This window comes from Monodon monoceros, unplaced genomic scaffold (assembly GCF_005190385.1).
Source record: "Monodon monoceros isolate NGI ecotype Baffin Bay Population unplaced genomic scaffold, NGI_Narwhal_1 Super_Scaffold_5, whole genome shotgun sequence".
Lineage (NCBI taxonomy): Eukaryota > Metazoa > Chordata > Mammalia > Artiodactyla > Monodontidae > Monodon > Monodon monoceros.
This window is the reverse complement of record NW_021703782.1, coordinates 33803621-33816003: the sequence shown is the minus strand read 5'-3', so window position 1 is coordinate 33816003 and position 12383 is coordinate 33803621. Positions and strand designations below refer to the sequence as shown.

Here is a 12383-nt window from a genome sequence, read left to right as displayed (position 1 = left end):
AGGATTCAAACCCAAGTCTATCTGAAGTCTATCCTGAGGCTCTAACAACCCAGGACAGATCCAACAGTGACCCGTCGGCAGCCCAGTCTGGTGCCTGGCTCCTGCAGGGAAGGGCATGCCCGTTACCCACCACCTACCAGCCTGGAGGGATCATAGCATCTGGCATAGACCCTTGGACACCAGAAAGTACAGCCCAGTTGTGGAAAGGAACTGCAAGTAGTGAAAAAGCCACAGCTTTAAACCCCACGGATGCTTTCTCCCACCAACCTCGAAACCACCACGTAATGGCTTTGGCTGACACCTGGCCAGCTGAACAGATGGGCTTGACTCCCCCAGCCCACACACTCCCCGGGAGACTTTCAGCTTTCTCAAGGCTCTCTTCTACCCAGGAGCCTCCACTTAGAGAGCACCCAAACCTCAAACCCAAGGGCTCAATAAAAGTGAAGAAAAACACTCCACCCTCACCTTCCGGGGCTACCTCCGCAGCAGCTGAAACGTCACGGTCCCATGCATGTCACACAAAGGCGGACAAGCTACAGAAAGCCTAGAGCCTCTCCCCTTACCCTCCAAAACTGTATCTCTCAGGAAGTCTGTTCGTGCCGCCAGTTCAGAGTCAACGCAGAAACAGCAGTAACTCGTCACCCAGTCACTGGGCAACACCAAGGTGGGCCACCACTGCCTCTCATGATTCATTGAGAAGATCCTACACCTCAAACACCAATCTAATGAACTTTGGGGTACTTTCCTTTAATTTGCTAATTAATTTCTCTTTCCTTCTACATAATATCCAGGCAACAATTAAAAACAAAAGATCAAAATCTGGCCTCTCTGGGGTCTGAGAACTCACCAACCCTCTTCCTCCTTCTCTGCTGTTCACAGCCATCTCCAGAGTCTGAGAAAAATGAAACTTCAAGTCCCAGGTCCTATTTGCCATGTACTTAACATACACAATCTCATTTAGTCCTGAAAATAACTCTGTGAGTTAAGCATGGACAACCCCATTTTACACAAGAGAAAGAGACTCTGAGGAACTCAGAGTCTGAGTTCTAACATGCCTGAGGTCAGACACTTAGCAGCATGGCAAAGATTCCATTTCATTTTACAGGACCAGTCTGCTTCCCAGACTAACCATCAAGTCCAAAAGAATTCAAGTTTCTGCTTTAAAAAAAAAAAAGTCCCCTTTATTACCACAATTCATGCCTGACCAGTTCCAGGAGCATCCTCCCAAACTTGATATGAAAATATTGAAGTAATTATTGGAGAAATTGAGCAAGAGTGGGTAGGAGGCCTGCTCTGTCTGGGCTCTGTGAAAAAGTGACAGAGTTCCTACTGGCAGGATGCCTGCTCTCCTGCCAGGGCCCCTCACTCAGAACGACATTCTCTACACCCTGGCATTGAAACTGAGCAGCCACCTGTCTGGTAATCTTGGGAGCAACCTGTGGCTGCCTTGGGCCTGACTGCCTGTGGATTACAGGTCAAGGGGAGGTCCCAGTGGGCATGGGCTCAGCCTCCTCGTGACATAAGGAATGCAAACCCACCGACCCAAGCTCTCTGCTTGTGCTGAAACAGAGGCTGGAGTTCCGGTTCAGAACATCTGGGCAAGATACCTGAGACTCCAGGCTGCTGCTACCAGGAAGGGACAACTTGGTGCTAACTGATTATATTTTAGCCCTCCAGCCCCCAGGGTACACACATTATACTGGTACAAATACCCTCGGCCCCTGGGAGGGCCCTGCTCTTGGGAAGCTACAAGGGCAGGAAGCAGGGTAGGAGGGCCCCAGGGCAGGGATCTAAGCAGAGGAGGAACTGAACACAATAGTGACAATTTACTGAGGGGTTACCCTCATTCTTGTAAATGCTTGTTTACACTGTTTGGTCTAATCTTCCAAAACACCCCCCTCAAACAGGTACCACTTATTATTCCCATTTAATAGATGAAAAACCAGAGGTTTAGGGACAAGTCACTTGCCCAAAAGCTTAGGAAAAGGGTTAACCCACACTCAGGAGACAGTGGTTCCATGTGAAGACAGGAGATGCGACCTGGGAGGTCTGCTCCCTTCCCTCCTGGAGGCCTCATCATCAGTGTTCCAAACTAGAGAGAGCGGGTTACTCTGAGCTGCCTCGTAGTCCCTACCAGAGTTAGCAGAGCGAAGGCTGCTCCGAGTTCTAAGCAGACTCAAACTCCCAAAACTTCTTGAGGCTTGGGCCAGAGCAGGGAAGTCTCCAAGGCCTTCTCCGGTTCTGGGATCGGGGGTGGGTGGGTGGCGGTGGCTACGGCTTACTTACACCGTCCCCGACCCAGTCTCCAGCATGAATCCGAAGGGACTCACCTCCCAACCTCTCACCCCCATCCAGCCCGGAACCTGTTTGGGATTAGGGGCTCTGATCCGGAATAGGGAGACTGACTGGCTGTCGAGGAAGAGGGCATGGGCGAACGTGCATGGTACCTTACCGAGCAGCGGGGACTCCTCAGGGCATGCGGGCAGCGACAGTGCTGTGGCGGGGGGCACTGGGGCCGAAGTCAAGTTGCTCCCGAGGCCGGGGCCGGGGCCGGGGCGAGAGTCCGCGTCGGGGTTGGAGGCGCCACCCAAGCGCGGCTTGGAAGAGGTGCGCGAAGGCGGTGGCGGTGCGGCCTCTCGGGGCTGGAGTTCCCCAGAGGGCTGCCCGATGGCGGCGGCGCCGTTAGAGCTGCCCTGCAGCGGTGTGGGGACTCCGACCAGCTGAGGCAAGCGGCTCAGGTCGCGGCCGACCAGGTAGTAGACGAGAGTGACGCCAAGATGCAGCGCGCAGACAGCCACGAGCAGGCGGCAGGCCCGTTGCAGGGACGCGCCCGGCATCGCGGCGGTGCCGCCCAGGAGCGGCTCCCGAAACCTCATCTTCCCGCCGTCGCTTTAAGAGGGGGGGTGGGCTACCGCGGGGAGGGCGGCCCGCCCGCTGGCCTCCGGCCAGACACTGCCAGAAGACTGCGATTGGGGGAGGGATCGGGGGAGGGGGCGAGGGAGCGGCGCCAGCGGGCAGGCGGCGGAACTCAGACTCTGGCCCACTCAGCAGCCCAGCAAGCAAAGTGCGGACTAGGGGCTGGCGCGGACGGGGGCGGGGCCGAGGCCGAGGCCGCCAGCGGGGCGGGGGCAGGGCCGCCCGTAGGAGCCGCCTTTTCGGGACAGGAGCTGGGGGCGGGGCCGGTATGGGGCGGGGCCGAGCTGCGGGGCGGGGCCTGTGGAGGGTGGGCCGTAGGGGCGGAGCCGTTCGGGGCGGCAGTTGGCAGCCCGCAGCCTTGGAGCTGAGCTCTCAGGTCCTCACGCCGCCCTCCTCCGCAGACTGCCCCTTGGGGCTTCGGTCCCTACTAAGCCACGCTTCCTCCTCCTCCTCCTCTTCCTCCGAGCTGCCCCCGAGAGGAGCCGCCACTTCCTGCGGTGCTGAAGGGCTGGGTTATGCGCCTGGGCCTGCAGCGCGGCGTTAGAGAGGAGGGAGGAGAACACAGCAGACTGGTCCTGGTCTTGAGGGGTCGGGGGCCGCGGCGGCTTTCCTGACGGTGGACCTCGGTAGACCTGGGGGGAGGGTCAGGAAGAGGGGCGGAGAAGGGTTGCCCAGCAAACGGCTTCGATGCCCAGCCGGAGGTAGGACAGCGGAAGAGGGAGTCTCTGGGACGTTCGGAACCCCCTCCCTTGGCCGAGCTAGGCCCCTCTACCGAGGTGGGGGCCCAGCAACTAGGCGCGGCTCATCCGGTGCCCTGCGGAAAAGAAAGTGAACGAGTCTCCACCTCTCTGAGCTAACTGTCCTACAGCGCAGGTTAGGGGATCCCAGAGACCCGCCCAGCTAGGTTGTGGGGATGCGTGGGAGGGTGTCAAAGAGCCCCAGTGACTCCCACGCCGCCATGCAGGAGGAGATCAGCCGGCTTTATTTATAGTCCGCGCGGGCCTGGACACAATGTCATGAAGTAGGAATTGTTCCCATTTTACAGATAGAATTCAAGGCTCAGGAAGTTTAAGAAGCTTGCTTAGGATCCCACAGCTGGTGAGAGGCAGAGGCAGAATTCTGGCTCTAAAACCTTTATTTACCACTTGTTGATTTGCAAGTAAGGGCTGGAAGCTGTGTGGGTGAGAGGTTTAGGCACTGAAGTCACTTGGTTCAAATTTGACCCAGAGGCCACTCGTCAGGACCACCTGGTTGCCTGAGTGAGCAGGAACACCTCATTTCTGAGAAGGACTCATGGAGGTGCAGTCACTTATGTGGATGGGGAAGCTGAGGGCTGTGGCAGCCTACTCTGAAGTGGAGGAAATAACAATGCTACCATAGACTGAGAGTTTCCTATATACCAGTCAGACACAAGTGTTAACTGCTTTACATACATTGCCTCAATCCTAACAACACCATGAAGTGGGCAGTTGTTACTCTCACCATTTCATGGATGAGAAAACTGAGGCTCAGGAGTTGACATGTGATTGTGATCACACAGAATCTACTTTCTTCACTTGGCTTCCTGGACATCAGGCTTTTCTGATCTTCCTCATTTCACTGGCCACTCCTCTGTCTCTTTTCTGGGCTTCTCTCCTACCTGGTTGTTGAAGGCCCCAGGCCATAGTCCGTGATGCTCTTTTCTGTCTACACAAAAGAGAGTGTGATTTATATTCAGTAATACCTGTATGCTGATGACTGCAAAATTTTCCATCTCCAGCCCTGACCAACCAACTCATATTCCACTCCCTCTTACTGGCATCTCAAACTCAGCACCTACGTCCTACACTCCACTCCCATTCTTACTTACCTCAGAGAATGGCACTGTTGTTCATCCATTTCCCCCAAGCCCCGAACCTAAAAGGTGTCCTCAATGTGCTTTTCTTATTCTTAAATGCCATTTCCAATCCGTCAGCAAGTCTTGTCAGTGCTACCTTCAAATTATCAGAATTAACCACTAGCTAACTCTGCTCAAACTGTCCTGGACCAAGCCACCATCATGTTGACCTGGGTTATAAGGTAGTCTCCTACTTGGTCACCCTGCTTCTACCTCCACCATGCCCCCTCCCCAGTCTATTCTCCAAACAGCAGCTAGGGAGATCTTTGTAAGCGTAAATCAATTCATGCCATTTTATTGAGAATGAACTCCAACTTTGTAGAAGCCCTGTCTAATCTGGTTTCTATCTCTATTCCCCACCCTCTTCTCCTATCACCCTCTACCACGCTCTATGTACTTTAGCCCCACTGACCTAACTGCTGCTATTCCTTGAACTTGCCCTGTTACTTCCTGCCTCAGGACCTTTTTACTTGCTGTTCACTTAGCCTGAAACACTTATGAAATACTTAGCCCCATACTTCATTCAGATCTCTCAAATGTCACCTTATGAGAGGGGTCTTCTCAGACTACACTATGTAGAATAGTCCCCCAACCAAAGCTGCTTAACCTGCTTGATTTTTTTCAGAGTAGGTATCACTACCCAGAATTATACATTTAATTTATTGTTTGTTGTCTCTCTGTCTCAATAGAAGATCAGCTGCATGAGTGCAAGAACTTTCTCTCTTGTTCACTACTATATCCTCAGCTCCTAGAAATGAACCGGACACGTAGTTGGCACTGAATAGATATTTGTTAAAATACCTGTTAATGAATGCTTATGATCATCTTGATAATGTGGGAAGGGAAGAGGGGAAGAACTATTGTAGTTAGAACACAAATTCAAGAGTCGTTCACCAGGGAACTGGTGAGGGTGAAGCTGGCCCCAACAGTCTATGCCTAGACTGTCATACAGAATGAAGTAAGTCAGAAAGAGAAAAACAATGTGGAATCTAGAAAAATGGTACAGATGAACCGGTTTGCAAGGCAGAAATAGAGACACAGATGTAGAGAACAAGTGTATGGACACCAATGGGGGAAGGGGAGGCTGGGATGAATTGGGAGATTGGGATGGACATAGATACACTAATATGTATAAAACAGATAACTAATAAGAACCTGCTGTATAGCACAGGGAACTCCACTTCGCTGTACAGTAGAAACTAACACAACATTGTAAAACAACTATATCCCAATTTAAAAAAATTATAAAAGGAACAGAAAAGAAAAAGCAATTCACTGCCATTTAAAAATGAAAGAATAAAAAAAGAGTTACATATAAAAGAAAGAAAGAGAGGCCTTCCCTGGTGGCGCAGTGGTTGAGAGTCCGCCTGCCGATGCAGGGGACACGGGTTCGTGCCCCAGTTCGGGAAGATCCCACATGCCGCGGAGCGGCTGGGCCCGTGAGCCATGGCCGCTGAGCTTGCGCGTCCTGAGCCTGTGCTCCGCAATGGGAGAGGCCACAGCAGTGAGAGGCCCGCGTACCGAGAAAAAAAAAAAAGAGAAAAACAAATATCATATGTTAACGCATATATGTGGAATCTAGAAAAATGGTATAAATGATCTTATTTGCAAAACAAATAGAGACACAGATGTAGAGAACAAATGAATGGACACCAAGGGAGGAAGCGGGTGGATGGGACGAATTGGGAGATTGGGATTGACGTATACACACTATTGACACTATGTGTAAAATAGATAATTAATGAGAAACTACTGTATAGCTCAGAGAACTCTACTCAGTGTTCTGTGGTGACCTAAACGGGAAGGGAATCCAAAAAAGAGGGAATATATGTATACATATAGCTGATTCACTTTGCTGTGCATTAGAAACTAACACAACATTGTACAGCAACGATACTCCAATAAAAATTAATTTAAAAAAATAAAAGTATTTGCCCTGTTGGGCCATCACACACACAAAAAAAGATGATAGTAACATATAATGTTTATTTATTTTGATGATTGTGGTTATGTTGGAAATATGCACGTAAGGTTTTGGGTAATGTGGCATCATGTCAGAAATTTACTCTCAAAGAATCCAAAAAAGTATTTGTACTAAACTTGCAACTTTCCTGTAAGTTATCTTTTCCCGTACAGAGCCAACATACAATGGGAAGACAGAGACAGGAAAATCATAATAGAAACTCCCACTTAAAAAGGGGTAATAAAAGGTACATAGCGGTCCTTAGGTCTTCAGGAAATCTGAGATCCAATAGTGCAAATGTCACCAATTCCCCCTGCTCCAGGAGCAGGGAATGTGATTCTCTGTGGCTCTTCACCCTCTGGGCTCTTGGCTCCATCCTCTGGGTCATTGCTCCTTTCCCTTGTTTGCAGCAGAGTAATTTGTTCAGTCTGCTTCGCTAAGTGCCCAGTGTCCTCATTTCATTTGAACTGTCTTTGCCTATTTTAGTCCAAGCTAGTGGTACTTATGCTGGTACAATTCCCTTGGAGGGGAAGAAAATAAACAAAAATATTGTGCATTTCCCATGAACCTTATTGAGTTTCACTCCATTAGACAAAAACTATATCCCCAAATCTTAAGATAAGTTCCTCCTTTCTTTAGGCTGTGAGCCGGGGTACTATGGGACAAATCCTTAAGATTCTTAGAAGCACTTTTGTCTAGCTGAGAGGTCTATAAGACACTGCTTGAAATCTATGAGATCGTAAAGAGTCACAGTCACATTCTTGACTTTATCCAAACTTTACTGGGAGTGCCCTAGAATTAATCTTTTCTCTAGGTTTTAGTTTACTTTGAGTAAGCTGTTTTTTGTTTTTTGGGGTTTTTTTTGCGGTACGCGGGCCTCTCACTGCTGTGACCTCTCCCGTTGCAGAGCACAGGCCCCGGACGTGCCGGCTCAGTGGCCATGGCTCACGGGCCCAGCCACTCGGCGGCATGTGGGATCCTCCCGGACCGGGGCACAAACCCGTGTCCCCTGCATCGGCAGGCGGACTCTCAACCACTGCGCCACCAGGGGAACACGAGTAAGCTGTTTTTGCAGTCAAAAACCTTGATTGGGGTTTCTTAGAAAAACTAGGTGGTTTTCTGCTTCATATAGTGTTGGCTGGGGTAATAGAATGTCTGGAAGGTATAGATGGCCTCATTCACATGGCTAAAAGTTAGTGCTGGTTGCTGTCTGGGTGTTTAGCTGGAACCCTTAGCCAAAGGTCTCAGTTTTCCTCCATGTGGACCTCTCCACATGACTGCTTGGGCTTCCTAACAGCATGGCAGCTAGACTCTAAGAAGGCATATTCCAAATGCATAGGAGGGAGTGGAAGATCTGTTAAGGTCAAATCTTGGAAGTTATTCAGTGACACATATGCCACATTCTATCAGTCAGAACAAGTCACAGAGCCAGCCCAGATACAAGAGGAGGGGAAATAGACTTCACCTCTTGATGAGAGATGTGGTAAAGAATTTGTGGTCATCTTTAATCCACCACAACACAAACTGTTTCTCAGGATGGTACTCCCATCCACACTTTCTTTTGAGTGTCCAGCTGGACTTCTTCCCATGACCTGAAGTGAGGTTGGCTTCCTCCTCTCACTCTTTACCCCAAACCCACAAAGTGCCTCCAGCACTGGGTCTGTGCCCCACAAAGTGACCTTGGCTATCCATTCCCAGCAACATCTATACTCAGGACAGGATATACCCACAATCTGTTGGGATGAGTTCCTTCCCTCAAGTGCTACTTCCTCAGATCCTAGAAAGGCCAGCAGAAGCCTGAGAACTGCCTTCAATACTGTATCTGAAAGTCTGTTGGAATGTCCGATCTGTCTTATTGCCATAATGATGCTACATAGCAAATAACCACCAAATCTAAGTGCTATACAACAATAAAGCATTTATTTCTCTCTCATGTGTCCATGTGTTAGCTGGGGCAGCTCTGCTTAAGGCTATAGGTCTGTAAGTTGGCTAGATGAGTCTACTCCATGTGTCTCTATTCTGTGATACCTACCAAGGGCATGTTTTTCACATGGTAATGGCAAAAGCACAAGATGGGTGAGCAAAAAATCCATTGCCTCTTAGAGACTATGCTTGGAGTGGTCACTTCTACTCACACTCCGTGAGCCAAAGCAAATCACTTGGCCAACCCAACATTAGCAGGACAAGAAAGTGTATTCTGTCTCTAGTGGGAGGGACTTCAAAGTCACATGGCAAAAGGATTGGGTACAGGGAGTGGTGAAGAATTCAGAATAATGCAATCTTCCATTCCTTTTTTTTTTTTTAATAACTCACAATTTGCAATTCCTCTGGTCTCCCCACCTCCAGTTTCCTGCCCTTCCCAACCTGTCCTATGGACTTGATCAGATTTAAGAATTGGAGAGAAGTTGGAAGGACACCAACTCTTCCTTCACCCCCACACAGTAGGATCCCCCAACACAATATACTCTCTGAGAGTTCATCCAGTTTTGTGTGCACACATCCAGCGACAGTGAACTCACTATATTATGAGGCAGCCTGCTCTGTTGTGGATATCACAGACCCAACAATTAAACCCTTCTCGTTTTAAGCTGAAACTCGCTAGTAGCAGTGATGCTAGCTATGTTCCATGGAGCCACAGAGGATAAACTGAATCCTCTTTCACTTGATGGTCTTTATTTTTATTTTATTTTTTTCTGCGTTGGGTCTTCGTTGCTGTGTGCAGGCTTTCTCTTGTTGCAGGGAGCAGGGGCTAGTCTTCATTGTGGTGCGCGGGCTCTAGGCACGCGGGCTCTAGGCGCGCAGGCTTCAGTAGTTGTGGCACGTGGGCTCAGTAGTTGTGGCTTGCGGGCTTTAGAGCGCAGGCTCAGTAGTTGTGGCACACGGGCTTAGTTGCTCCATGGCATGTGGGATCTTCCCGGACCAGGGATCGAACCTGTGTCCCCTGCACTGGCAGGCAGATTCCTAACCACTGTGCCACCAGGGAAGTCCCTTGATGGTCTTTAACTTATTTAAAAAGATCAGACATATGCCTTCTCCCAACCTAAAGACAATTCCTTTCTAGGCTGACTAATACCTATCATTTCTACTGTTCTTCATGCTTCATAGTTGAGTTCCTTCCCTGTCTTGATCATTCTTCTTTGACAAGCTCTAGCTTGTCACTTTCCTCCATAAAAGAGCAGTGCCCAGGACTGAATTCAACATTCCAGCTGGGGTCTCAGCAACGGAAGAGAACAGGACCATCACTCACCTCCATAGTCCCAAATACTGTACTTTCACCAATGCCTTCTAACACAACTTTCACTTTTTGATGTTCATGTTAAAGACAGAGCTGAAGGGGCTTCCCTGGTGGCGCAGTGGTTGAGAGTCCGCCTGCCGATGCAGGGGACACGGGTTCGTGCCCCGGTCCAGGAGGATCCCACATGCCATGGAGTGGCTGGGCCCATGAGCCATGGCCGCGGAGCCAGCGCGTCCAGAGCCTGTGCTCCGCAACGGGTGAGGCCACAGCAGTGAGAGGCCCGCGTACGGCAAAAAAAAAAAAAAAAAAAAAAAAAAAGACAGAGCTGAAGACAAATCCTGGAACAGTGGAAACTTGAATCCTTTTAAAAACAGTCCTTGTACCAATCAAGGTTTTTGACTGCATAAACAGTTAATTACACCACTGCTCTGCCACGGCCACCACTGCCAGGGAACACTCAACATCACCACTTCAGGACTGGTCAAGCTGCTGTTGCTGTTGCCATGAATACTTCCTACACTGCATCTGCCCCTTAAATTCACCTCCTAAAAATTAAAAGTCCTTGGTGGGAGTGGCTGAGCCTAATTCACATGATTGAGCCCCGGCTGCAAGGAAGTGAAAAGGAAAATCTTCCCCTTTCTGCTTCCATGGTTGGAGCCAGGGCACTACAGCCCTCTAGTACTAAATTATTATTAGAAAATTCTTGCAAAATAAGATAGGGGTTTGCATGCTGAGTGGACAAATGTAATGACATAGGTTCACTCATTTAGCAGGTTACTTTTCCTCTTAATCATACTGTCATCTAACCCATATTTCCCATTTTATCCACACAAGGATATCATGGCAGAGATTGTTAAAAGCCTTACTGAAGACCCAGCTTACTAACAGACAGGCTATCAAATGCAGCTCTGTGATCTGTCAGTTCAGGGACCTGTCAAAAAAGCAATTTGATTGTCTTTGCCCTAAATTGTTCTGAGAAATCTCTCCTTCATTTTTTAAAATATTTATTTATTTATTTTTTATTTTTTCGCTGCATTGCATCTTTGCTGCACGTGGGCTTTCTCTAGTTGCGGCGAGTAGGGGCTACTCTTCATTGCAGTGCACGGGCTTTTCATTGTGGTGGCTTCTCTTGTTAAGCAGCTTGTTGCTCTTGTTGCTCCAGGCACACAGGCTTCAGTAGTTGTGGCACACAGGCTCAGTAGTCGTGGCTCAGGGGCTCTAGAGCGCATGCTCAGTAGTTGTGGCACACAGGCTTAGCTGCTCCCCAGCATGTGGGATCTTCCCGGACCAGGGATCGAATCTGTGTCCCCTGCACTGGCAGGCAGATTCTTACCCACTGCACCACCAGGGAAGTCCCTCTACTTCCTTTATATTTTAAAAAATCTATTGTTGGATGAGAGCATAGTCTGCAGAATCAACTTTTTCGCCCTGTAAGGGACAGGTGTTAATTTTGTCTTCCCTGTATTCACTCCTCATTCCGGTAAAAGATGTCCACTCTTCCCCATGTGGTTGGGATAGTCTAACCTCACCACGGTCCCCTTAATGGATGTGGGACTCATATCTGGCCAATGAGAGCACTGTTTCCCTTCGGCCACAGTGATACGTTCAGGAAGCAAAGATCCCCTCCGCCCCAAAATTTCTGTATGTGTTGAGAAAAAAGCCTCTTCCTTTCCTCTAGGGTGGCCAGCCTGGAGTTGCTGAGGGTATCGTATTAGTTTCCTAGGACTCCCTAACAAACTGCCACATGCTTGTTGGCTTAAAACAACAGAAATTTACTCTCTCACAGTTCTGAAAGCTAGAAGTCCAAACACAAGATGTCAGCAGGGCCATGCTCCTTCTGAAAGCTCTGGGGAAAAAATCCTTCCTTGCCTCTTTTATCTTCAGTGGCTCCCAGCAGCCTTGGCATTCCTTGGCTTCTAGCTGCGTCACTCCAATCTGCCTCTGTCTTCATACGGCCTTCTCTGTGTGTATCTTTTTCTTCTGTTGATGTGTCCTCTTCTTATTAGGGCACAAATCACTGTAAATAGGGCCCACCTTAATCCAGTATGACCTCATCTTGCCTTAACTAATTACATCTGCAAAGACCCTCTTTCCAAATAAAATCGATTCTGAGGTTTTGGGTAGCCATGAATTTGGGAGGTTCACTATTCAGCCCCCTACAGCTACCATGCAGAAAGAGCCTGCCTAAGAAGCCAAAAAGGAGGCAGGGGGGTGTGCCCTGCTATGCCCATATCAGACTCTCCCTGGACTGATCGGTTATGTGAACTGGCAAATCCCCTTTCCCTTTTTCCCCTTAAGTCTGTTTGAAGTAACAGAAAGAAACTAACTACCACCCCTCCTTTTTCAAAACTGGAAGATCATTTGCACATGACCAATGTTCCAGACTTCTTCCT

General features: G+C 49.1%; 1 protein-coding gene across 1 annotated transcript in view; it reads right to left on the bottom strand.

Moving 5' to 3' along the window:
* B4GALT1 (beta-1,4-galactosyltransferase 1) overlaps positions 1-3059 on the bottom strand; it is a 48121-nt gene extending 45062 nt beyond the window's left edge. The window contains exon 1 of the mRNA XM_029201812.1: positions 2453-3059. Coding sequence (XP_029057645.1) covers positions 2453-2876 — 424 coding nt within the window. The 5' untranslated portion in view covers positions 2877-3059. The remainder of the gene's footprint in view (positions 1-2452) is intronic.
* Between the last annotated feature and the right edge of the window lie 9324 nt (positions 3060-12383).